Source organism: Paralichthys olivaceus, chromosome 15, assembly GCF_024713975.1.
Source record: "Paralichthys olivaceus isolate ysfri-2021 chromosome 15, ASM2471397v2, whole genome shotgun sequence".
NCBI classification, from domain to species: Eukaryota; Metazoa; Chordata; class Actinopteri; order Pleuronectiformes; family Paralichthyidae; genus Paralichthys; species Paralichthys olivaceus.
The window spans coordinates 4,072,329-4,096,232 of NC_091107.1; the positions used below are offsets into that span (position 1 = coordinate 4,072,329).

Genomic DNA, 23,904 nt, shown 5'->3' on the forward strand with positions numbered 1-23,904 from the left:
AACAAGAATAATGAACTTTATTTCTGTAGCACCTTTAAAAACCAAAGTAACAATGTTGAAATACTTTGTCAGAATACTGCATACGACACAAAGATCTTTGGTATAAAAACTTGTGTGTGTGTGTGTCACTGTGCAGGGCCTGGCTGTGGCTTCACATCGCTGTTTGGTAGTTATAGTGGCCGGCTTCATTGTCATTACCCCAGATAAGTGGCTGTCGTTCTGGGAGAGCAAATAAGTTTTTCCACTTCCCCCCGTGCAGCCAGGGGGAATCTCGGAGTCTGCGTTTCACTGTGAAGACGGCAGCAGCTGCGCCCACCGCCACAACCCCCCCCAAGAGTCCTGCGAGCAGCAGCCAGGGCCACACGTCCTGCAGCGCCTGCAGGAAGGGACGCATGGATTCTGCCAGCCTCAGATCTGGAGAGAGAGAGAAACATGAGAGGAGAGAAGAAGAGGAAATGTCAGTGTTCTCTCACAGGTTAGTAAATAAAAAGCTTTCACCCCGACTTGTTTGTTGGTTTATTTGTAAGAAAGATTACACAAAAACCACTGAATTTACACGAAACTTGGTGGAAGGATGCTGTTTGCAACAAGGAAGAATCCTTTAATCCATTTGGTGCGGATACGGATCAGGGGGCCGATCCAGGATTATGAGACAGAGCATTTTTCTTGATTTCCTCGCAGAATAATTCATGGATATTGATGTTAAAAGTCAGACATGTTCAGAGGCCTGATATCTAGGAGAATTTGGTGAAGATTCAAATATTAAAATTAAATAGGATAATGAAAATGTTCACTTACTGGCGTCCAGCAGGTAGGAGTATTCGTACCCGAGGTCTTTGCTGGAAATGAAGTATTCTCTGTTTCTGTGGAGGGGCAGGAAGGGCACCATGTGGTACTCACTGTTGTGCCCGATGGGAGCATTCGAGTCTGGGTACTGGGAAGGAGACGGCCTGTGCCTCCTGAGCCACTGCTCATAAATGCTTGAATTAAAGAAAAACAAAAGCAGCGGTTACTGTAAATGCTCACGGATCAAGTGTTTGTATCTCTCTGCATGTGTGTCGTCTCTCACCTGTCAACAAAAGTGTGGTGGAGGAGGAATATGGGGTCATTGGCTGAGCCCTGCACCGACGACATGGATCCGTTCATGAACACGTGGACGGCAGCGTGCATGCCCATACGAACGTTGTTTCCAAACCCAGTCTGAGGATCCCCGAACCCTGCAGCATGAGATGGAAGCGTGTTGTGTTGAGAAAATCAAAAGCCTTTTCTGCAAAAGGACATCTTGTCCTCATCCCCAGGATATTTTACACCACAGTGGATTTGAACAGCATTTTGGAATTCAACATTTTATTATAGTGATTCCATAAAGCTTTCCTTCAGTTGACTATCTTTATTATTATGTTCCAGTCTGTTATTATCAAGATATCCTATCATATACATATCTACTATCAATAAAAAGTAGATGTTTATTTTAAATACATTTGATTTAGTTTGCTGATGTATTATTTATCTTTCTTACAATAACCATATTTGCACAGAATTTACTATCTACAAGTTCAATTCCAGCTCTGGGATTAAAAAACCCACAGATATCAGCCATAGGCCAGAGGTTTTTAAAGCGCGGAGGCGGGTGTACCACAGAGGCTCTCTAACGGTGTCAGGAGAGTCTCAGTGAATGGAAATGACAGATTGATAATCTGGTGAACGAGATATGTCAAACATGTTGTTTATGGTAGAATTAATAAATGTTTTAGTCCAGATGTTTTTTTATATATATTTAAATTCTGTCCACTGGTGATATTAGAATATCTTTGCCAGATTGTTGAGTGTTTCTGGATCATGTGTATTTTAAGATATTAGAAATAGAGACACACAGAAGCAGCACAGTGCAGGGAGCACAGGGGGACCATGAGATGGAGGAGCAGAGCAGAGACTTGTATCTGACCTTCCAGAGTGTTCCTGAAGCTCATGTTGGCGCCGCGGTCCATGGCTCCGGTGTCATAGTCGCTCAGGCCGAGAGTGAACGCCACCTCCGCAGAAGTCGGCAAACGTTCCACCAGATTGCGGTTGTGGTTTCCATGGTTACGACGCAAAGGGCCCTCACCCCTGGCATCGCACAACACGCCTCTGTCGTTGTAGACCTGGGGTTGGGAGCACAAGACCTGCAGGTGGAGACAGATGTTGTACACAGCATGAAGGTGACAGGGAGAAAAATCTGTTTGTTGGTGTTCGTTAGAAATTAGTTTTTATTATAGATCTTACAAGAGTCTTATGTCTTCAACTCTATTTATATTAATGACACTTAGTTGTATAATGTCCATGAATAATTGTCTAAAACATATTATATTTTCTATGTTATAATTTAACTGAATGGCAATTTATTCATGAAGAGAAAACTTCAACATTATTTCATAACTTGAGAAAAGATGTGTGGTTTCTGATTAGCCCTGCACTGCAGTGAATGAGGGAACATTTATATTAACTTAATATAGAATATCCATTATGTTTCATGTTTGTGATAGTTTAAATTAGAATTAGTGAATGTCTGAAACATCTCAGAACTGTGTATCATATTTATATTTTAACTGGAATGGAACCTAATCATGAATAAATATCACTAGAGAAAGAAAAGAAAAGAAAAGTTGGAGGTTGTGTGTGTTTACCCTCCAAGAAGAGAAGACGGAGCCTGGGCTGAGGAGACTCGGGTCCTGGGGGCTCCTGTCCCCCATCAGCTCGTCCGTGCACACCTCACATCCCTGGGCATCCCTCCAGTCCCAGTACGGGATGGAGAAGCTCGTGTCCCCGGTCAGCTTCCTGATCTCATGCTCCCAGTGCAGCAGGTACACCCGGTGCCAGGGCAGGAACGCAGGCGCCCAGTGCGCAAAGTCCACATCTGTCCACACGTTGCCCGGCCCTCCTAACAGCGCGTCCCTGGACACATAGTAGTGCATCCACACGAACACATCATACACAGACACGTCAGCGAACAGAGGGTTGGATCCGTTCTCCATCTCCATGTAGGTGCCAGTGGCCACAACATAATCCCTGCTGACAGTCTGTTTGGCCAGGTTCAGGTACGACACAAGTTTGATCCTCTCCGCCCTGGACAAGTGGAATATGTTCCTCCTGAGAGACTCTCTTCTCTCATTGCACCTCACCCCAAAGTAGCCAAACTTACAGTCCGCGCAGTTGAAGCCCATGAAGTTCCCTGCGCACTGGCACGTCCGGTTGTAGAACACCAGAGGCCACTTCTCTCTGTCGTCCAGCCCGGAGAAGGGGTACTGCGGCCCGTCGGGCTGCTCCGACACCTCCACATCCTCACAGGAGCCCCGGCCCGAGCTGGCTCCACAGGGCGAGCCGTCCCCTTCCCACGGCGGGCAGCACTCCTTGGTGCGTAAAGCTTCCCGGGTGGCACACGGGCGAGGGAACTGCGAACAGCAGGGCGCAAAATACAACATGAAGATAAAGATTATCAGAGGCGACATCACAACTTTGGACACGGTGGATAGAGGCAGTCACCGAGAAATTATCCAAAGTGGTGGAGCCCATGTGATGCAATCTCAGGGTTAAATACTTGAGGGATTTCGGCGGTGCTCCCCCTCCCCTCCCCCCCTCTGTGTGGAGCCGGTCACATGCTGCATAACCTCAGGGTGAAGCTCACTTGATGTGGGTGGAAGCGAACTTCAGCCAAAGAAGAAAGAAGTTTCATCTAATGGCATTTGTGCACATTTAGTGGGATGTTCAGAATCTGTGGGCTCTGATGAAAATATATTTCCATTATTACCTATCATGTTGTCTGATGGTACCATTAAAATGAATAGGCAGCATATCACCTCATTATAGGCTGATTGAGTGGAAAACAGGCATATAACCACACACACACACAGCCAAAATAAAGCAAACTATTATTTCTGGCATTATGGGATGAAAATCACCATGATAATTCTGGGTCAGCCATATTGTCATATTCTTATATCAACAACTCAAATGAAAAGCAATTATAACAAACCAGGAGATCAAGTTGTAAAGTTGTCTCCCCCCCCCAGCAAATGAGTAAACTTCAAAATACTGACATATTCAAACGCTGACATTAAGTTCATTAAAAGATTTGATTATACGGAAGAGAAAGTCTTATACTTAGCTTTTTTGCATTTTATTAACCATTCCTTGAAAAAAAAATCAAATTCCTGGAATCGTATCTTTTTAATTTTGAGGCTAAAAGTTTTTTTTTCCATCACCAGGTATAAATGAAGGCAGAGACCCATTGCCTGTGGCTAAGACATGTTTGATTGCTAGAAGAGAACTTTGAGGTCTTTGACCCTTTCTGGGCACATGACTGACAAGACATGAGGCCTTCAATAGAAAGTTTAATGATTACAGGACATAAAGCCCAGGGCTGCAGAGGGAGTCTCCACCAGAGGGAGCCATGTGACTATGTCAAAACATAATCCTCTGTCTGGCTCTACCTTATTTCTCTTCAGCCAAATGACGAAATCACAAATTCTAAGAAAATCATCCATCTTCATTCTCAGCAACAACAGGGAACATCGTCAGTCACACATCTGACCTCTGTTTTATGAGGCTTTCCAAACATAGCTGACAACAGAGATGTTTTTGTTGTTGGATCACGGGTCTCAGGAAAAAGCAGGCTTATCATTCTTACTATGTAAAATGTGATTTTGTTGGGAGCTTTCAAAAGAAACCTGGAGCGTCAACAAATCTATTAAATGTAAATGAATCCGAGTGATATAGACGATCGCCTCCTCTATCGATGGATTTTCTGTATCTGTGTTGTATTTTCTCTCAATTAAACCAGGATGTTGTGCTTGATCAGCTGAACTGAGCCTATACAGCATTTTCTAACTTGCTCATAAACACGCTGCATTCAGTATTTACTTGTATCGAATCAAGTACATTAATATGTTAATTCATTTAACAGGGACAGTGCACGTTAATAAACATCTCGGTAAATATATAAGACTTAGCACAGAGGCTTTTTTCATCTGTTGTCCCTCGACAGATGTGCAATGAATAAAATGAGGGATATTAAAGTTAATAAAAACACGGACTGTGCATAGACTTGTAAACAAAGATGGACAACACCTCTCCACTTTCTCCTAAAATCCAGAAATGAAGCCAAATTATCTCAGATACAAACGCTGCCGTCTTGTGCCGATGAATCAGGATTATGACGTTTTACTTCGTGTTTATGGAATCAACAAAATAAAAATGAAGGCATGGACATCCATCAGTGATAACTTCCTAAAATGTCCTAAACAATCTTGGTGAAAAAATGTGTTTGCGTGTTTGGTCTCTGTCCCATCCAATAATATAGAGGAAGCAGGATTTATGAGTTTTACTGCAGCCAGCCACCAGGGGGCAATCAAGATGTTTTGGCTTCACTTTTGGGCGGCCACTTTTTGAAGTCATTTACAATTCACATTTACTCAAGTAAAATTGTGAACCCATCTGTGTCTCCTCTATTTATAATTTAACATATTTCCAGATCCAGATTTTGTTCTTTGAATCTTCCATCAAAGAGCTACTGATTTTCATCTTATCGCTTGATCTTTATGATGTTACCATCATTTGGACTTTTTTTTTTTCACACACTAAAATACAGACCTTTAATTATGTTTGGAGTCATTGTGACCTAAAGCAAAGAAGGGGAGCGATTCAGTGGAGGTCCATGAAAGTAACATTTATGCTATAACCTGAGACCTTGTGGTCTCTGTTATTTTTGATTTTCCCCGAATCTCGTGTCTTTGAGCAAACAGAGGACATTGACAAATTTAATGAAAAGCCCTGATGCATCGAGCCGAAGATATAGAGTTTCATGTTTTTAGATTACAAACGGTGACCAGGGTCGAATCAACCTGGAGCACAGGACCATTTGAATTTGAAAGTGACAGTGGTGGGACTCTCGATCCATCTGTAACTGTTGAACGTTTCTTTCCAAAATAAAAAGGGAATCACCACCAATCATTCTGATTGCAGGTTTTCAACGAATGAAGTCTGATGCTCAACGATTTCCCTCATCTTAGTCCACATTCAGAAAAATCCACTGCTTACAATGCACTAAAAGATAAAGTCTGTCCATGTCTGAAAACACTGATTACGAAGAACGCTTTCATCAGCTGATCCACTCAAGGTGTTTTGTAGAGGCAGTCATATAACGTTAGAGTTTAATCTGTTATCCTCAAGGTTCAACTTTAATCTTGAAATATTAAGTTTATTCTCAATATTTCTACATTTCTGATTTAGTTTTAATTTATTTTTTATATTTCCACTTTCTACTTAACATTTTTTATATTATATCTGGCCCTGATATTCTTCTGTACTTTCAAATCTGCTAGATTTATTTTTATGAATTTTTCTACGGGAATATAAGAAGACGTCAAAAAAAGTAAAAAAAAGTAAATAAATGCAAAAAAATTGGGATGAAGATGAAAGAAAGTGATAAAAGAACATTTCTGATAAAACAATATAATATATAGAATAATACAATTGTCATAAACTATATTTTGATATGTGATGGAGGAGATTTTTTACGCTTTAAATGATCCACAAGCACATTTTACTAAAGAATATATTTTTGCTTACTGCAAATATGACCTGTGAATACAATTTATCAACCTGCTATAAATAACTATTAAAAAACAACTAGTTGTTGACGTTTAATTCTATTAATTCTCACCTTTATTCTTTAATTGCTTACTCACATATTTGCATATTCTTGTTATTCTCCTCATATTCAACTCTGTCTCTTTGTGGTTCGCCTCCTGGAGCTTTCCACAGATGCAGTCGCTGTGGATGCTGCACACTTTCCACTGTTTTGGAGGAGGAGGAGGTGGAGAAAGAGGAGGGGGGGGGGGGGGGGGGGGGGCAGTCGTGTGCGTCAGTAAGTAACATGTTCCAATAACGGACTATATCATCTGCTGCTATTTGCAGTTTGCTGTAGCCAGGCACCAGGCTGAGCTGCAGAGAGAGAGAGAGAGAGAGCTGCAGCCGGAGCGTTTCTTGTTGCTGCTCTGTGATGGAGATGCTCTCAGAAGGAATGACACCTGCGAGGCAACTGGCAGAAAACAGGTAGGATCAAGTTAGTTGAATTATGTGGAGCGCACAGTGATGACTTTATAAGTGAGCTTTATACAGAGATCGTTAATGCATTCTTCAATTTCGCCCAAGTTGCACGATGCACTTGCAACATCATTTCATCACCATGGCAGCCACTTGATATCATTTCTTGTCGGAGGATGATTTATCAATATCAATGTCTTCTAAATATTTTCTCTCTTCACTTGAAATAAGAACTTGACTGAAATAGAATTCTTAGTGTCAGGGGCGGATCCAGGGGGTGAGGCCAGGGGGGGCACTGGCCCCAGCTGAAATCTGATCGGCCCCTGTTCTTTCAGAAATCTTTAAAAAAAACACTTACTAACAATAAATTTGACAATTAATGATTTTTCTGATTTACAAAAATGTTCTGATGTGGTGTGTTTCTTTGTTTAAAGATGTAGACATATAATGGACATATAATTGCCCCTGCCCACTCTGCTTTAATTGTGGCCCCTTTGTGGCCCCTGATTAGAAAATCCTAGATCCGCCACTGCTTCGTGTATTTTGCATTGATCAAAAATACAGTGAGATTATCTGTAAAGATTTTTCTGGCTCATGGTATCCTCAGGAGTTGGACATGTTGCCTGGCAATTCCAGCTGCAACCCCCTTAAAAATACACTGAGCCCATTCGCTTCATGTCCTGATCCTTTGCGGCAGGAATCTAACCTTTACCCCTGGAACTACAAGCACCACGCCAAAGACAGCCCAGTCATCAGAACCTCAGCTGTAAGAGGATGGCAGGAGGAGTGAGGAGCAGCACGAGGATGGTGGACGGACCAGGGTTTCCTGTCAGGCTGTTGGCGGTGATCGTGCTGCTGGGGGCTGATCTGAGCTGGCTCGGCTTGAAGCAGCGGTTTGGGGTCAACGGCCAGAACACTGAGAGACGGGTACTGGCACACATTCCAGGCGACATCATCATAGGAGCTCTGTTCTCTGTGCACCACCAACCACCTGCAGATAAGGTACATGCTGTAACTGTGTTTACGTTTGAGGGAGTTTTTCCTCTCCACAGTCGCCTGTGCTTGCTCATTGTGGGAACTGTTGGGTTTCTCTATGTTAATATTGTTTTAAGGTCTTGACCTTTAAATGTAAAGTGCCTTGAGATAATGTAAATTATGAATTGGCGCTATATAAATAAAATTGAATTGAATTGAATAACTTTCCTCTGATGTATACGTGATAAATACATGTGTTACACTTCGCTCAGGTCCATGAGAGGAAGTGTGGAGCGGTGCGGGAGCAGTATGGGATCCAGAGAGTCGAGGCCATGATGCACACGCTGGATCGAATTAATGCAGACCCCACTATCCTCCCCAATATCACATTGGGCTGCGAGATCAGGTCAGAAACCAAATCACAAATCTTATCATCGTGTTCTTATATCGTGAAACAATATGGGTGAACTTTGATTTAATATCCAGTCATGCACTCAGGGAAAATGGTTTTGTTTGCCTCTAAAAGATGTAAACAACTGATAACTGGCACATCTAGATTTTTTTTTTATAGTCAAATAATGACAAAGAAAGGTTTTTGTAATTAGGATTAACATTCTGTACGACTGAGGATGTTGATTTGTGCCAGAATGAGACACAATAGGACAGACGGCGTGTTTAAAGAGTCTTTACTGAGCCAAGGGTCAGGGAGTAAATGGGGGAGGTGTCAGTCAGCAGCAGGGGAGGACAGATTGGAGACTTGAAGCAGGAGGCAGACTTCCACTGACGATCGTTGACTACTGACCCAACAGTGGCTGCAGTAATCAGGACAAGACAAGAAACGACATGTTGTGCAAACCAGAGAGGCAGTAAAATCTTTCAGACACAGGACGGTCAACAAACAGGGATTTTTTAACTAACATACTGAAGCTTGATTTGACCAACTTACCCTGAATTATTCTCTGAGAAATAAAGAAAAATTTCAAAAAATTCCTGGATCCGTTCCCTTCTCCAGATCTGAATCAAAATTGAAATGGTTCTTCCTTGACCCGTGTTCCAATCCCTCTACCAAGTTTTGTGAAAAATCCACTGAGTAGTTTTGGCCGTATCCTGCTGAAAATCAAGAAAATTAAGCAGATCTTCCAGAGTAGTTTTTAATAAACTTGATTCTGAACAAACCAACCAACAAACAAATGGACAGTGGTGAAAACATAACCTCCTTGGCTGAGATAGCTACAGACCTATGTATTAAAATTCAAGTGGATTTTTAAAAAGCATGAGGGACAGGCTGTGTGAGCATCCAATTGGCGTCTCCGAGCGATCATCACCTCTTATTCCCGCTTTGCTCGCCAAGACAACAACGTGAACTTAATCCGCCCACACCAGGGACTCGTGCTGGCACTCTGCTGTGGCTCTGGAGCAGAGCATCGAGTTTATTCGGGACACTCTGGTGTCCAACAAAGAGGAGGAGAGCCAGGTGAAGTGTGCTGCAGAGGCAGGGAGCTCGCTGCTCCAGGGGAAGAAGCCCATCGTGGGTCTGATCGGACCAGGGTCCAGCTCTGTGGCCATCCAGGTGCAAAATCTCCTCCAGCTCTTCAACATCCCACAGATCGCCTACTCCGCCACCAGCATGGATCTGAGTGACAAGGTAAGTTCAATATCAAAGTTTGTTTGTTTGAAGTTTGTCACTTTTTAAACTTCAAACAACAACAACTATCTTAAGGATGATTTTCATAAAATACTTATGCATTCAAGCATTATCCACTATATCTGTTACATGTCATAAATTCTGTAAGTGTAAGAATTTTAAAATCAGCTGTAATCATCTGGTTTGTAATCAATCCATCTATCATCCATCATGCCATCCATCCTTCATCCATCCATCCATCATCCATCCATCTATCATCCATCCCTCCATCCATCCAAATTTGTCCCCACAGAGCCTGTTTAAATATTTCATGAGGGTGGTGCCATCAGACATGCAACAAGCCAGAGCTATGGTCGACATCGTCAAGAGATACAACTGGAGCTACGTGTCCGCAATACACACAGAGGGTAAGACTGTATGTCATCATATAAAAGAACAGTTTCCTTATTTTACATATGTTATATTTCTCATATTTTCTTTTGGAAGTATACGTCTGATTTTCAGTACTTACCTCAAAAGAACATATATTATTGCCTGCAGGTAAAACTGACGTTCAGAGGGAGGAAATAAATATTAACAGATGAAGTAAGATGACTATAGCAGGAGAGGAATTAAGGTAAATTTGCAAAAAAATGCAGGGCTATATCATCACTTAAGAAAACATGTCACATACGAGAGTGAACCACACAAGAAATAGTGAAAACGAACAGCGTCGTGCCGAGACTGAGAGTAAACTTGCAAAGCCACAGAAACTAGGTGACCTCATTTCCAGCAAAAACAGAGGAGTCTCCCCCCTGACAGTTCCCATAACAGAGACTAAATCATCAGATCCTCCAGTGTTGTGGTACAACATCTGTGTATTTGATTGTCCTGTGTCCTGTGTCCGTGTGTGCGTTTTGTGTTTTCAATTTTAAATTCTGAAGCACAAGGTAACTAAATACTGGGTTTGTGTTTATGAGCAACAATCCATTTCCATTCCCATCTATAGGTAACTATGGGGAGAGCGGTATGGAGGCATTTAAAGACATGGCAGCTAAGGAAGGCATCTGCATCGCCCACTCTGACAAGATTTACAGCAACGCAGGGGAACGGAGCTTCGATAAGCTGCTGCAGAAACTACGAGCCCACCTGCCCAAAGCCAGGGTGGTCGCCTGCTTCTGCGAGGGCATGACGGTCCGAGGGATACTTATGGCCATGAGGCGACAACGTCTGGTGGGAGAGTTTCTGCTGGTTGGCAGGTGAGAGTGCATCCATGAGTGCATTTCTCACCTTTGGTTTTTTTTGCTTTGATTTAAAGAATTGGCGAAATGATTTGTGCATCAGGTGTTTTAGTGTCATGCATTGATTTTCGATCCAGGCTTTCTTCAGATGCTTGACATCATCAGTCAAGGTGTGTTTGTTGTCATGGCAGCCATCTTTGTCCTCTCATCATCATCCTCCTCCTCCTTGTTATCATCTTCATCGCATCCATCGACTTCATGGTGAGCCAGGAAACTCAAGGTATTTTTTTTTATTAAATCGTTTATATTTATATGTCATAAACTTTCAAGTGCCAGATTTTTGTTTATCATGAAATCAGATAAACACGAGTGTCTCACATTCACGCCCATTAATCATAAATCAATATTAAACAGCATTATAGTGTTATTGATAGTTGTAAAAGTAAACTCAAGAAAACGAGTTAGACGTCATTTAAAGTCATAGGTCACTTAACTAATTAGGCAATTCATTGATAAACCCTGGATGTTCTTCCATATGATTATATGCAACAACCTACTCCACATGACATTGTGGAAATACCCCAGTTCAAATGTAGAATGCTATGTTTTATTTCTTATGTTACTTTAAACAGAGACGATGTTAAAGACTGGGCATAATGTGCAGGAGAGAATGTATGCAATTAGAAAACATGAGGGAGGAAAATAAGAGGGGGTTGATGTAGCAGGAGGACTCAGCCTCTCTGAGAATAAGGTTTTATTTTAAGGTTTAGCTCTCTGGCTCGCTCTCCTCCCTGCATGGTGTTCTATAAATGCCTTTCCTCATTAGGAGCCACATATGTAGGCTGTCGCTCAAATCTGACAGCAGGAAACAGAAAATAACCTTGAACTACATATTTCAAAAAAAGCTCTAAAAAAAACAAGCTCTATAATCCATGTTAATATGTAATAATATAAATGTTAGGAATCATTGTTCATTTGTAAAGCTGTGTAGAGGAAGATGAAGGGTAATAAGATTTGAGTTGTACCGTTGAGTACATGTCTCGTTTTGATGCACGTGCATTGACACGATTACAGAGTTCGGTCCTTCTTCAACGTCACTGTGTTGGCTGCTTCGTCTTTCTTGTTAATCCGTTTTGTTACCTGCACAAACCGTGTCAGCCTGAAGGATGTGTTATATATATGTATGTGTTCATGCAGTATATTCTGAGCTTCCACTTATAGAAAGAGAGAACTGCAGAATCGAAGGGAGCAGATGAGAAAATACGATTTTTTTGTTAGTTTTTTTTATCACGAGAGAATTGTGCCTTAGAACCGAGATGCTGCAGGAGGCTTACGTTATGGTTTCTCTTTGTTATAACCCTGTTGTTAGCGTGATGGCTCGAGGGACGGTGCACGGTTAGATCCAGACTTGACAGCTATTGGTTGGATTGCTATTATCATGATCCTATAATTCTGCCATTCGACAAAACATTAGCACAAAGGTGTGATTCTGGATCAGGGGCGGATTTTTTCTCTTTCTTTAACATTGTGAGACATAATAGTTCATGGATCTTGATTTTAAAGAACCAGGCATGTTTAGAGGACTGATATTTACGAGTGCGGATCCAAACAAATATCTGGATCTGGTGACTTTAAATGTGGTTTAATAATATCTGTTGGGACTTAGCGGAGGTATGTGCTCCCTGGGTGACCTTCTGAATTCGAATTATTTCCACTGATTAGCTGCACATCGTTTGGTTGGATTCTTCATTCTTTCCCCTCACTACTTACATGGACCTGCTCCACTAGAATCCTCTGCAGGGTTTACACTGAGGTGTGTATCAGAGGAGCCCTTCTCCAACCAACTACATTTTCCTTGGGGCTTCAAGTAAAGCAACATGATCCCCCACTGGCTTCCTTCCTGAACACTTTCATTTGTGCTCACCTGACTCTGTAGGAAACGCAGCAACCGCGGTATCTCAGGTCATGGGAACGTGTTTCCTCTCTTCTGTTCAGACAACTGTTTCATTTCTCTCTCTTGATATTTTGGTTCGTTTTAGAAACGGACGCTGTTCCAGGCGCTGCAGGGCTGCAAAGTGTCCACTCAGATGGAAATTCAACTATCATTGTGCTATATGAGTTGAAACGAGAGCACTTGTGTGTCTTCAGGCTCGTAGGTGGTGGAGCTGCATCTCCAGCACGCTGCCCTCCCAGGTCGCTGTGTGGGTTTCCGAGCTCTCGTTCTGGAGTGATTCAAACTATCCTGAGTCAAAGCCCTCCATGCTTTTCATATCCAGCCCTGCCTTTTCTATGCCAGTGTGCAATTTCTGCGCTTGCTCCTCTAAGGATGTGTTATGAAATGATCTCCTACCTCAACCAGGCATCATGAAACACCCACGCTGCTGTTGTGTAACTCTGGGTTGGTGAAGTTTTAAAAAAAATGTCTTCTTATGCTTTTTTTTTTTCTCTGTCGGTCAGAAATAGAAGAGAGCGATTCTCTGTGTCAGTGAGGTGAGCGTGTTTACATGCGTGCACATGTGTGGAGGTGTAATCACACCTCTGTTTTGGTTGATTGTAGACCAGTGTCCAGAGGGAGAGATAATAATAGACAGAACAGAAACCTTTTCAGACGGTTCACTGATCACAGCTTATTGAATCCGAGCCCACGGTGTGTTTTTGAATAAGCAGCAGATCAGATGTCTGCAGACGCTGTTGGTGTTTGTCTGGTTTGTTAGGAATCAGATGTCTAACTCTCATCAGAGGGTGTACAATCAAACTTTAACTAATAATTAATCATAAGTTTAACAATTCTAAGTTGCAAACCAATATTTGCTCTAACTTCATAATTAATTATTATTAAAAACACATTGGTTCGCACATAATAGCATTTTTCTCTGTATCAGTTTGTCTATCTGCAATTAATTGACACAGATATTTATTTATTCCTATTTTCAAAGTCAAGCAAATCCAGCTGAAGTTATGTGACTGTGGAACTCAACTCAAGACTGCATGTTTTAAAAGACACAGCAGGTCTTTCTATCATCGACCTCTGATCCCTGGAGGTTTATCACAAATCATCTCTGCACATGAACGCAATTAAACATTTCCACTGAACAACTCTTCAACTTGGAGAGTCATAATCTTTATTCAACTGTGACTCTTCATTAAGTTCATTTTATGAGGCACCACCTGCTTTTTGAAACTTAATTGTGAAGCAGGTATAAACAGTTTTAGTTCGGAGGTGAAAGTTCAACTTCATAGTCCTGATGATGTTTCCACTCATCGGCTCTGAGGTCTTTCCTGTATATCAGGTTCACGTGATGATATTTGCCAAGAAAGAAATCTGAGAGAGACATAAAAACATGTCTCTGTTCTAATGGCCATCATCAGTTGTAGATTTGTATTGTTTCTTTATAGTAGTATATGGTAGTTTTTCTCAAGTCTTGCTTCGGAGAAACCTCTGTGTGGGCAGCGGTACTGCCAGATGTTGAAGCAATTAATTTAAATGGCAGATTTAATCAATAGTTTTTGAGAAATAAAAATAATCCTGACTCTAATAATCTGCTACATCTTTTTCTGGCCCTGCCTCCCTCCTCCTCCGGAGCAGCGATGGCTGGGCCGACAGGTACGACGTCACAGATGGATACCAGAGGGAGGCCGCTGGCGGCATCACCATTAAGCTAAAGTCTGCGTATGTAAGGTGGTTTGATGATTATTACCTGAACCTGAAGCCGGACGCCAACCAGAGGAACCCCTGGTTCCCTGAGTTCTGGCAGCACCGCTTCCAGTGCAGGCTGAGGGGCCATCCGCAGGAGAGCACCACCTTCAACCGCACCTGCACCTGTTAGTACAACACAGAGCTCACACACCATCCAGTCTGTTTCAAAGGGTTTGACGATTCATCTAAATGAAAGAGATTAAGGTGATTGGTTTCTTCTTATGAGCAGGTCTCTGTTCTCCACAGGGAGAGAGTCTCTGCGTCATCAGTATGCCCAAGACACCAAGATGGGCTTTGTCATTAATGCCATCTATTCCATGGCGTACGGCCTACATGCCATGCAGCAATCTCTCTGTCCAGGATATAAGGTATGATAGCGAATATTATGCACATTTGTGGTTTCACGTTGAGCATGAAAGTATTGACTGTTACTGTGGGGCTTTTCTCCAGGGTTTATGTGAGTCTATGAGGCCCATCGATGGTCGCAAGCTGCTGGATTTCCTGATGAAAACCAACTTTACTGGTGTTTCCGGGGAGATCATCCTCTTTGACCAGAACGGAGACTCACCAGGAAGGTGAGGATTATAATGGGGGAGGAGGAAAGGAAGCAAATCAAGAAGTAGAAAGAAACGTTGAAGGAGTGCATGTGCTGTTTCATGCACACTGTGTGTATGTGCCTCAGGTATGAAATCATGAACTTCAAGCACATTGGCGAGGATGAGTATTCTTACATCCACGTGGGGAGCTGGGATCAAGGCGGCTTAAAGATGAATGATGAGGAAATCTGGAGCAACAACAGCGAGTTCATCCAGTCAGTCTGCTCGGAGCCCTGCCAGAAGGCACAGATCAAGGTCTGTATGCATCACCAGATGCACAACGTTTTTCATTGCTGGTATAAACGTGTTGCACAATTAACAATGTAGATTAAAATCCCTCATTTAAGTCACAGTAGAAGTACAGAACATATAATTATGTTTGCATGCAAACACTTGAGCTGCCTCAGGCTGTAAATTATTTAAATTCATTATCTAAATCAATGGTTCTCAAACTAGGGGGTTGATACCTCCAGGGGTGGAGCAAGACAACAATGTGATGATTTATAGAAATTGAATAAAATTTGAGGAACAATTAAAGTTAGGATAATTGATCAATTGTTACACAATATATAAAAAAAATTAAAATATAAATATATATCGTCAGGTTTCAGCCCTCAAAAGGACAGATGTATAGATAATGGATGGATGATGGATGATGGATGAATGGATGGATGCATTAATGGATAGATAGATGGATTTATTTCTTTTATCTGCTTCGACCGCCCACAGGAATAATGAAGGTTGCAATCCTGGTAACATCCAACATGTGGTGTCATACACCAGTGAATATATCAAACAGGACCCACACACAAGCCTTAACTTGATCCCACAGGGTTACAACCTCAACATGGGTCCAATCAGATCTTTGAGTTCTCCACCGTGGGACTCAGAGAAACTCTTCGTTCAGACTTTCATCATCTCCCATCAGGCTCCTCTAATTCCCTTCAGCCTCTTGGAGAATAATGTTGCCTGTCTCCTCCTCATCATCCCAAAAGTCTCAAACATTAAACCGACCCCACACACGTCACACCGACTCCCTGTGAAGTGTAAACTTGAAGGGAATTCAAACCTCCAGGCTGGTAAAGTTTGGAGAAGATCTGCAAGCCCATAAGTTTAGGATACACACCCCAACCCTGTAATACCCAATAACACCATCACTCCACTTCCTCTCTATTTAATCAGAGCAGTTAAAGTGAGTATTATTAGCAAACGTTTAAGTTTAAGTATATAAGTAAAAGTACTACAGGAGTTGAGGCAATGTGCTTTACAATCATAGCAAAGGAAAAACGACGACGAGTATAGATAAAGAGATAGATGAATCAATAACAATGCCAAGAAAAATGCACTTTAAAACACAGAAGATAATATAAAATATATAAAAACAAGATACAATTATAATAACGCTGAATTAGAAGAAAGATTAAAAAGATAGGACTTTAAATCAGATTTAAAATGATTGATGTGGGACAGGAGACTGTTCCAAAGCAACAGATAACAGATTATTATAACACTGCATAATTATAACTGATTTATTAATATGCAAACAGCATATTTGGGTTGTAGTTGGCTGAGTATGTAATATTTAATGCGTACATTATACTATTTTAAATTTGATTTAAAGTAGTATCTGTAGCAGTGGAATACTGTATTTACAGTTCCTTTGAAATGGAATCATGTAAAGTGCAGATATTTCACAATTGTACTTGTACAATAGAGTATTAATTTCTCCATCATCAGTTCTTAGTTCTTACTGTACAGCTCCGGTTTTATAACTGAGGTCCAATGAGATTCTACAGTAAAAACCCTCTTTCTCCTCTGATCCCCAGACGAAGAAATCCTCATTTCTTTGCTTACAGGGCGAACACAGTGTAAGATTAACTACGGAGAAGAGCCACTGGAGCTCTGAGACCTTTCTGCCCCTTCACACTAGTGCGCGTGTGTGTGTGTGTGTGTGTGTGTGTGTGTGTCCAGGTGATCCGTAAAGGAGAGGTGAGCTGCTGCTGGACCTGCACTCCCTGCAAGGAGAACGAGTTTGTGTTTGATGAGTACACTTGTCGTGCCTGTGTCCTGGGCTCCTGGCCGACAGACGACCTCACTGGTAAACACTTTATCTATGTCTCTGATAACAAGGTTTCCTGCTGTAATTCAGGATTTGGCCAAACCGTCTGTTTGAAACCCTTTTGCAAAGAAACAATATTGTAAATACTGTATTCCCACAATATATAAGTATCTTATATTTTACAGTAAATACTATCACACTTGAAGACTACTCTAATCTTTGCTTGAACCTTTCTGGGTCTTGTTTTTTCTCCGTATCCCTAAAGGTTGTGAGCCGATCCAGGTGCAGTACGTGCTTTGGGGGGATCCAGAGCCCATCGCTGCCGTGGTCTTCTCCTGTCTGGGCCTCATGGCTACACTTTTTGTTACCTCAGTATTTATCAAGTAATTATAGCCACAGCGTTCACACAACTTGAAAATCCACAGGTCAAAACTGTCCTGATTTAGGGATCCAAGACCAAGAGATTCAGGATTTTCATCTTTTTGCATTTTTAACTCTGGTTGAAAACTACCATGTTTGTGACAATTCAAACAACAAATCATTTCCGTTATTCTATAGATTTTGGGACACTCCCGTGGTCAAGTCGTCCAGTCGCGAGCTCTGCTACATCATCCTGGCTGGAATATGTCTGGGCTACCTGTGCACCTTCAGCCTCATCGCCAAGCCCCACATCATCTACTGCTACCTCCAGCGGCTCGGCATCGGCCTGTCCCCCGCCATGAGCTACTCCGCCCTGGTCACCAAGGTGCTTCCTTTTCTGTTTCGCTGTGAGACAGAATGAGACACATTGAACATTTCGAGTGATGTAGTTTCACTTCCTGTATCACGTAGTTTCATCATCAGCTTCATTTGTTTTGAGTTTTCTTTGAGTTTAGTTTAATTATAATGTAAAAAAAAAAAACCTGTGGGGTATCGTAAATAGAATCCACTCATTGATTTAATGAAAAAAGATAAAATACAAAATATGTTATATATAGGTATTAAAGAGAACATTGGATGTATACAGAGAGGGAAGAATAAAGGCAATGTTCTATTTACAATATAAAATAGAAGAACACATTTTCATTGCAAGTCAAATGTTTCTTCGTAAGTGAACAATGACGCTGTGGAATCTGACAAATCTACATTTTCATTCCACAAGAGAACTCCACCATATTTAATAGAAACCTGAACACGGGTCGTTTTAAACTTTAAACGGTCACAGAATTTTAAACTACTCCACAAAGTGAAACATCATCTTGACCCGCTTTCATTAAAGGTTTGATTAAACAGCTTCTATTTTCTGATGCACTTCCATGTGAAACAGGAAGTTGGGATCAAGATGCTCTTGAAAAGAGGGTTCGGAGTTCGGCAGAACAAAAGTGCAGAAATGTTCTGTGACAGTAGCTGCTGAAGATGATTAATTATATTTCATCACACACAGTTACAGAGGAGTTGAAGGTAGAAAAGAATAGTTTACACCACAGATCATCTCTGAGCGATAATATGCTGTTTTAATTTCAAGTTCACCTTTGTGTAACCACATTCCATTTTGTTTTCATGCTTTTTTACTTGCATTTATTTATTTACTTCACTTTTTCTATTCTTTTTATTTGTAATTACTGCTTTTACATGTTGCTGTCTACTTATTGCTTTTATTTATTAATTATTTTGCGATGTGTATCCTGTGTAAAGCTTTGTTAAGCACTTTGTAAACCCTGTTTTTTAAGGTAGTACATAAAAAGTAGAAAGTATTATTATTATTGTTGTCGTCCCATGTTTTTCAGGTTCTAGTATGAGATTTTAAACATTAATATAACACGAGTCCCTCCTGTTCCTTTACAACTAACAAACGACACCTAGTGGCCGTGAATGTCTATAACCTTAAAGCGTGAGGAGAAGGGCGTCTGAGGATAGGAGCAGAAGAGCTGCTGTCAGAGACTGGGTGATGTTCAACTGTAAAGGGAAGGCATGATAAAAGTATCCGTGTGTGGGCTGAGGTTTAAGATCTGAGGACGGACAGAAAGGGGGATCGCTGTTATGAATCAGAGCGAGCTGTATTATAAGTGACGCCTACCACCATAACCATTTGATCTATTTTTACCCAGACCAACCGTATAGCACGGATCCTGGCAGGCAGCAAGAAGAAGATCTGCACCAAGAAACCTCGCTTCATGTCCGCCTGCGCACAGTTGGTCATCGCCTTCCTACTCATACTGCTTCAGCTGGGGATTATTGTGGCTCTTCTCATCATAGAGCCACCACAGGTCTCTGTGTGTGTGTGTGTTGGAGGAATGTTCACTTACATGTATGTTTGCATGTAGAATGACCTTTGTCTCCCGTCAGGTGATCTATGACTACCCCAGTATCCGAGAGGTGCACCTGATCTGTAACCTGACCACTCTGGGGGTGGTGGGGCCGCTGGGCTACAATGGTCTGCTCATCCTCAGCTGCACCTTCTATGCCTTCAAGGTAACGTCAGCATTAGTTAATAAAACTCAACCTGTCCCTTTATATAATGTTTGGAAGCAAGATTGCAAGAAAGTTACGGGATAGATGTTGGGACAGAACTTGGTGGGAGGATGTGAGATGGGCCAATTACAACATTTTTGATTTCTCAGAGAACAAATCGTGGATTATGTTGGAAGAAATAAACCAGACATATTTAAGGACTGATATTTATGCAATGTGGTGCATATCTAGTGAGTTTAAATGAGTTTTCATCAGGAGACTGTTGGTTAAGTCTCGTCTTCTCCGTGTATTATTTTCTTTCTGCTTCATTTGACGCTGCGTTAAAAACTACATTCCTCCTTTTCTGCTTCAGACTCGTAATGTGCCGGCTAATTTTAACGAGGCCAAGTATATTGCCTTCACCATGTACACCACCTGCATCATCTGGCTGGCCTTTGTTCCTATTTACTTTGGCTCCAACTACAAGATCATCACCATGTGCTTCAGCGTCAGCCTCAGCGCCACAGTGGCTCTCTGCTGCATGTTTGTCCCAAAGGTAAGAAAAAGAAAACACGTTTTTCACAGAGTTAGAATCTTCTCTTTGGTGTCTACATAATGTGATAGTTGTTTGTTGGTTATTTTTTTTTATGGTTAGGTTTACATCATGCTCGCCAAGCCCGAGAAAAACGTCCGCAGTGCTTTCACCACGTCCACAGTGGTGCGCATGCACGTAGGTGACGCCAAAAAAGCTGCCAAGACCAGCAAGTCCTCCAGCAGCATGGCCAACTTGTTTCGACGTCGTGGCTCTGCACAGGACGACGTCAGGTACAAAACTATAAATATATTAAATTACCTTCTCATTAGAACAATTCCTTTAGGTTTTGTTTGTATACAAAATGTGTTTAAACACAAATGAAACATTTTTCATTCTTAAAACAATTGATTGGTTCAAATCCATGAACAGAAGAAAACACTACTGACTTTCAAGGCCTCCTCCACGACTTCACATTAAGAAAAAAGAGGCATGTTAATATGACAATAAATAACCACAATATTACAGCAAAAATATATAATGAATAATAATAATGATAATATCGACTGTTATTCAGAGCGACAAGGACCACCAGACATTAAATACACATATACACAGGTGGGTAAAGTGCTGACGATAGCTTTAAAGTGTTTTTGTCATCAGATTCATGTAATCAGAATGAATACTAGTGTTTTCGGTAGCGAATGCAGACTCTATTAAATATATTTTAGGGTACAAGAGGACAAAAGTGTAGTTAGACGGAGCTGAGAGAGGACAGCTGCAGACAGAAAGAGACATGGCCGTCTAACTACTTATCTTATGCATAGAGAGTCTAAACAGAGTCTGTACACCCACATGTTTTGATTGTTTCTGTCAACGGGTCCATGTATAGAAATGAAAGCTCTGCTGGATCCACAGCAACAGGCAGAATGTGAAGCCAAGAAAAACTGTTCCCTGAGCTGAGAAACGGTTTTCCTCATTTGGGTTAAGTACTCCCACAGGAGAGCCGCTGCCTTCAAGGATTTCTCTTTCCAGGGAAGATGAAGGAAAATGGAGGAAGATGTAAAATTACTCAGAAAGCAAAATATAGAATGTGGGGGATGGAAGAAACACTTAGAGTAAGAAGTAGAACATGGACCTTAGGACATGGACCTTAGACAGACAAGGTTCTTTTCTCAGCGTTAAACCCTAATTATCCTACTCTTCTCCGTTTCCAAGTGCCAATGGGAAATCAGTGACTTGGACAAAGAGTGAGCGCAGCTACCGACCGAACCTGTGGAAGAGGATGTCGTTCCACGTCAAGAAGAAAGACCCAGTCGAGGCGAACCAGACAGCCATCATCAAGCCTTTCTCTAAGGGAGGAGATATTCCGGTGCACGCCAACGTCAAAGAGCAGTATGAGGAGCCACAGGTGTCTCCGCCCTTCAGCTGCTCGCCCTCCCGGTCACCTCTGCTCAACGTCAGCCAGCACGCAGCCAAGGCGAGGGGTCTCCAGGGGGGAGAGGAGCCACAGGCTTTACCCACGTACGTACCCGAGCACGCTGCCGGGGTCAGAAGAAGAGGTGGGGACGGCAGCCAAAGTATGCTGGACGCTGGGGATATCAGCATCATACCTATGGGCATGGGTGACATCGGCACGGGGATTCTTGGCGGTCAAGCTCAGGGCGCCACCATCATGGACCAAATCAGCTGCGTGGTCAACCGTTTCACTGCCAACATCAGTGAGCTCAACACCATGATGCTGCCGGGGGGAGCCGGCGTCCCTCCTGATTCCACCGCCGCAGAAGCAGATGCCGCCCCTGGCCCTCCGCAGTACCTGGCGTCCAGGAGCAGGCAGGGCCCCTCCACCGTCACCACGTACGCGGAGGTGGCGGCTGTTTCCACTTTCTGCGAGAACCGACCAGCAGGTAAGATCTACGAGCACCTGGCTGGGACTTGTGTGAGCAGCAGACGAGCGAAGGACATGGAGGAGCTGGTGGCTCTGACGCCTCCCTCCCCGTTCAGAGACTCATCTCTGAGCTCCGACGGCAGCTCCGACCCGTCGCTGTCCCCGGCCTCCGAGGCGGAATACGACCAGCTGCTGCTCAGACACTTCAGCCAGAGCTCCTCCTCCCTCTAAACCTGCTCGTCCTCCTCTGTTCCCTCATTTACCTCCAACTAGACGATTTCTATCTCCAGGCGTCAACAACAGAATGGACCAAACTCTTTCTACATTTGAATATTCTGAATGTTTAAATAGTTATTTTTTAAGAAAAGTACCTGAGCAGTGTCAGTGTTTCATCTTACATCTTCAAGTGAGCAAAAAAAACAAAAACTTGATGAACCGGAGCAAAACAATTGGGCATTTCACAGACTCATGTTTCTAACTCTGTTTTAAACTTTTCAAATTCCAAAGAAAATACAGATTCTTTATAAAACCATGATCAATAATAGGTGAAGGAAATTTACCAAATCTTTATGTTCAGCGTTTCTTTGACTTATTCTAGGAAAGTGCAGGTCTTACAAGGACAAGGGTAGTTGTATTAGATTTGTATATTTTGCATTATCTATTCTCACGAACAAAGATTGTTTTTACTCTTTGTATTATTGCTGTATACTTTCCTCATATGTAATGTTTTTACTTCTGATAATTTGTTAAATTTTGAGACATGCAGGAGAAAACTGCTTGAATAACGTTTCCTGGAAGGTCAAGGCATTTTCCCTGCAACATTAATTTGTTGTCAATCCTGGAAGACGAACTCAGCATCATTTGTATGAAGCTACTGAGACTGATCTGTCTCAATGGACGCTACATCGTCTGACCCGTGAACTGCCTGGACGTCTTCTTTAATTCTCTTCTCTGCATATGACTTAGTTGAATGTAAGATAACGTGTCCTCGTACGAAATGGACCAAAATGATCTTCCACCTCAGGATGTGTCGGCCGCCGGCTCGACATGTTTCTAGTTTGCATGATGTCAGGATATGAGTTATATTTGTAATCAATTACTTTTTAATATTATTCAATTAAGATGAATAGATACAGTAGAAAGAGGTGAAGATGCTCTAAGTGATATTAATGTGTCTCAGGAGAGAGGTGAAGTGGATGTTTGCCAGATTTTTCTAATGTTTCCATTCTGGCTTTTTATTTGTTCTGGTTCGTCAGCACTGAACGACTTTGTGTTTTTAATCACACAGTGAAAAATGAAAATTGTTTACTACTAAACTAAATGAAGTTTGTGTTAATATAAAGTAATTTGAACAAACTTAAGTAATTTATGTGTTATGGAGTGATTTTTATATTTGATCCAACAATTTTCATATTTCAGTGTACGGGGGTTGTTATTTTTTATATAATATTTAATGACATTTCTTATGCCTGACCATTATTATTTCTTTTTTAAGTATATCTTGCATCCACAGTTTGGCCTCTCTGACGATGTGCATTATTGATAGTATTGATGGGAGCTAGATTATGTATTTTGAACTGTACAGTGTTTTTTTTACTGGTTTTCAATGTAGAAATCATCATTTGCCATATTTGCATGCAATTTTGTGCCAGTCAAACTTTTGCAGGTGCATACGATGCTTGATGCCAATAATTCACAAATATAACCTTCAGAGGACGTTTGTCTCTGTCTCATCTTTTCATTTAGCCTGAGTTTACCATTCAGAGTTTGAGCTGGAAGACG

General features: G+C 41.8%; 2 protein-coding genes across 2 annotated transcripts; one reads left to right on the top strand and one right to left on the bottom strand.

The window, feature by feature from the left end:
- Positions 1 to 2: 2 nt before the first annotated feature.
- Positions 3 to 3,576, bottom strand: LOC109635738 (tyrosinase-like). The gene is made up of 5 exons (XM_020097092.2): positions 2,664 to 3,576; positions 1,946 to 2,162; positions 1,070 to 1,217; positions 799 to 980; positions 3 to 414 (listed from the first exon to the last, which is right to left on the bottom strand). Exons 1-5 carry the CDS (start codon positions 3,483 to 3,485, stop codon positions 152 to 154), a joined length of 1,632 nt encoding a protein of 543 aa, XP_019952651.2. The 5' UTR covers positions 3,486 to 3,576; the 3' UTR covers positions 3 to 151.
- A 3,340-nt stretch (positions 3,577 to 6,916) lies between these two features.
- grm5a (glutamate receptor, metabotropic 5a) lies at positions 6,917 to 23,843 on the top strand. Its single transcript, XM_020097403.2, has 18 exons — positions 6,917 to 7,089; positions 7,778 to 8,082; positions 8,328 to 8,461; positions 9,439 to 9,700; positions 9,993 to 10,107; positions 10,689 to 10,938; positions 14,507 to 14,742; positions 14,864 to 14,985; positions 15,068 to 15,192; positions 15,300 to 15,468; positions 17,185 to 17,311; positions 17,538 to 17,655; positions 17,831 to 18,017; positions 19,360 to 19,518; positions 19,598 to 19,723; positions 20,076 to 20,258; positions 20,358 to 20,527; positions 21,453 to 23,843. Exons 2-18 carry the CDS (start codon positions 7,855 to 7,857, stop codon positions 22,351 to 22,353), a joined length of 3,612 nt encoding a protein of 1,203 aa, XP_019952962.2. The 5' UTR covers positions 6,917 to 7,089; positions 7,778 to 7,854; the 3' UTR covers positions 22,354 to 23,843.
- Positions 23,844 to 23,904: the final 61 nt, after the last annotated feature.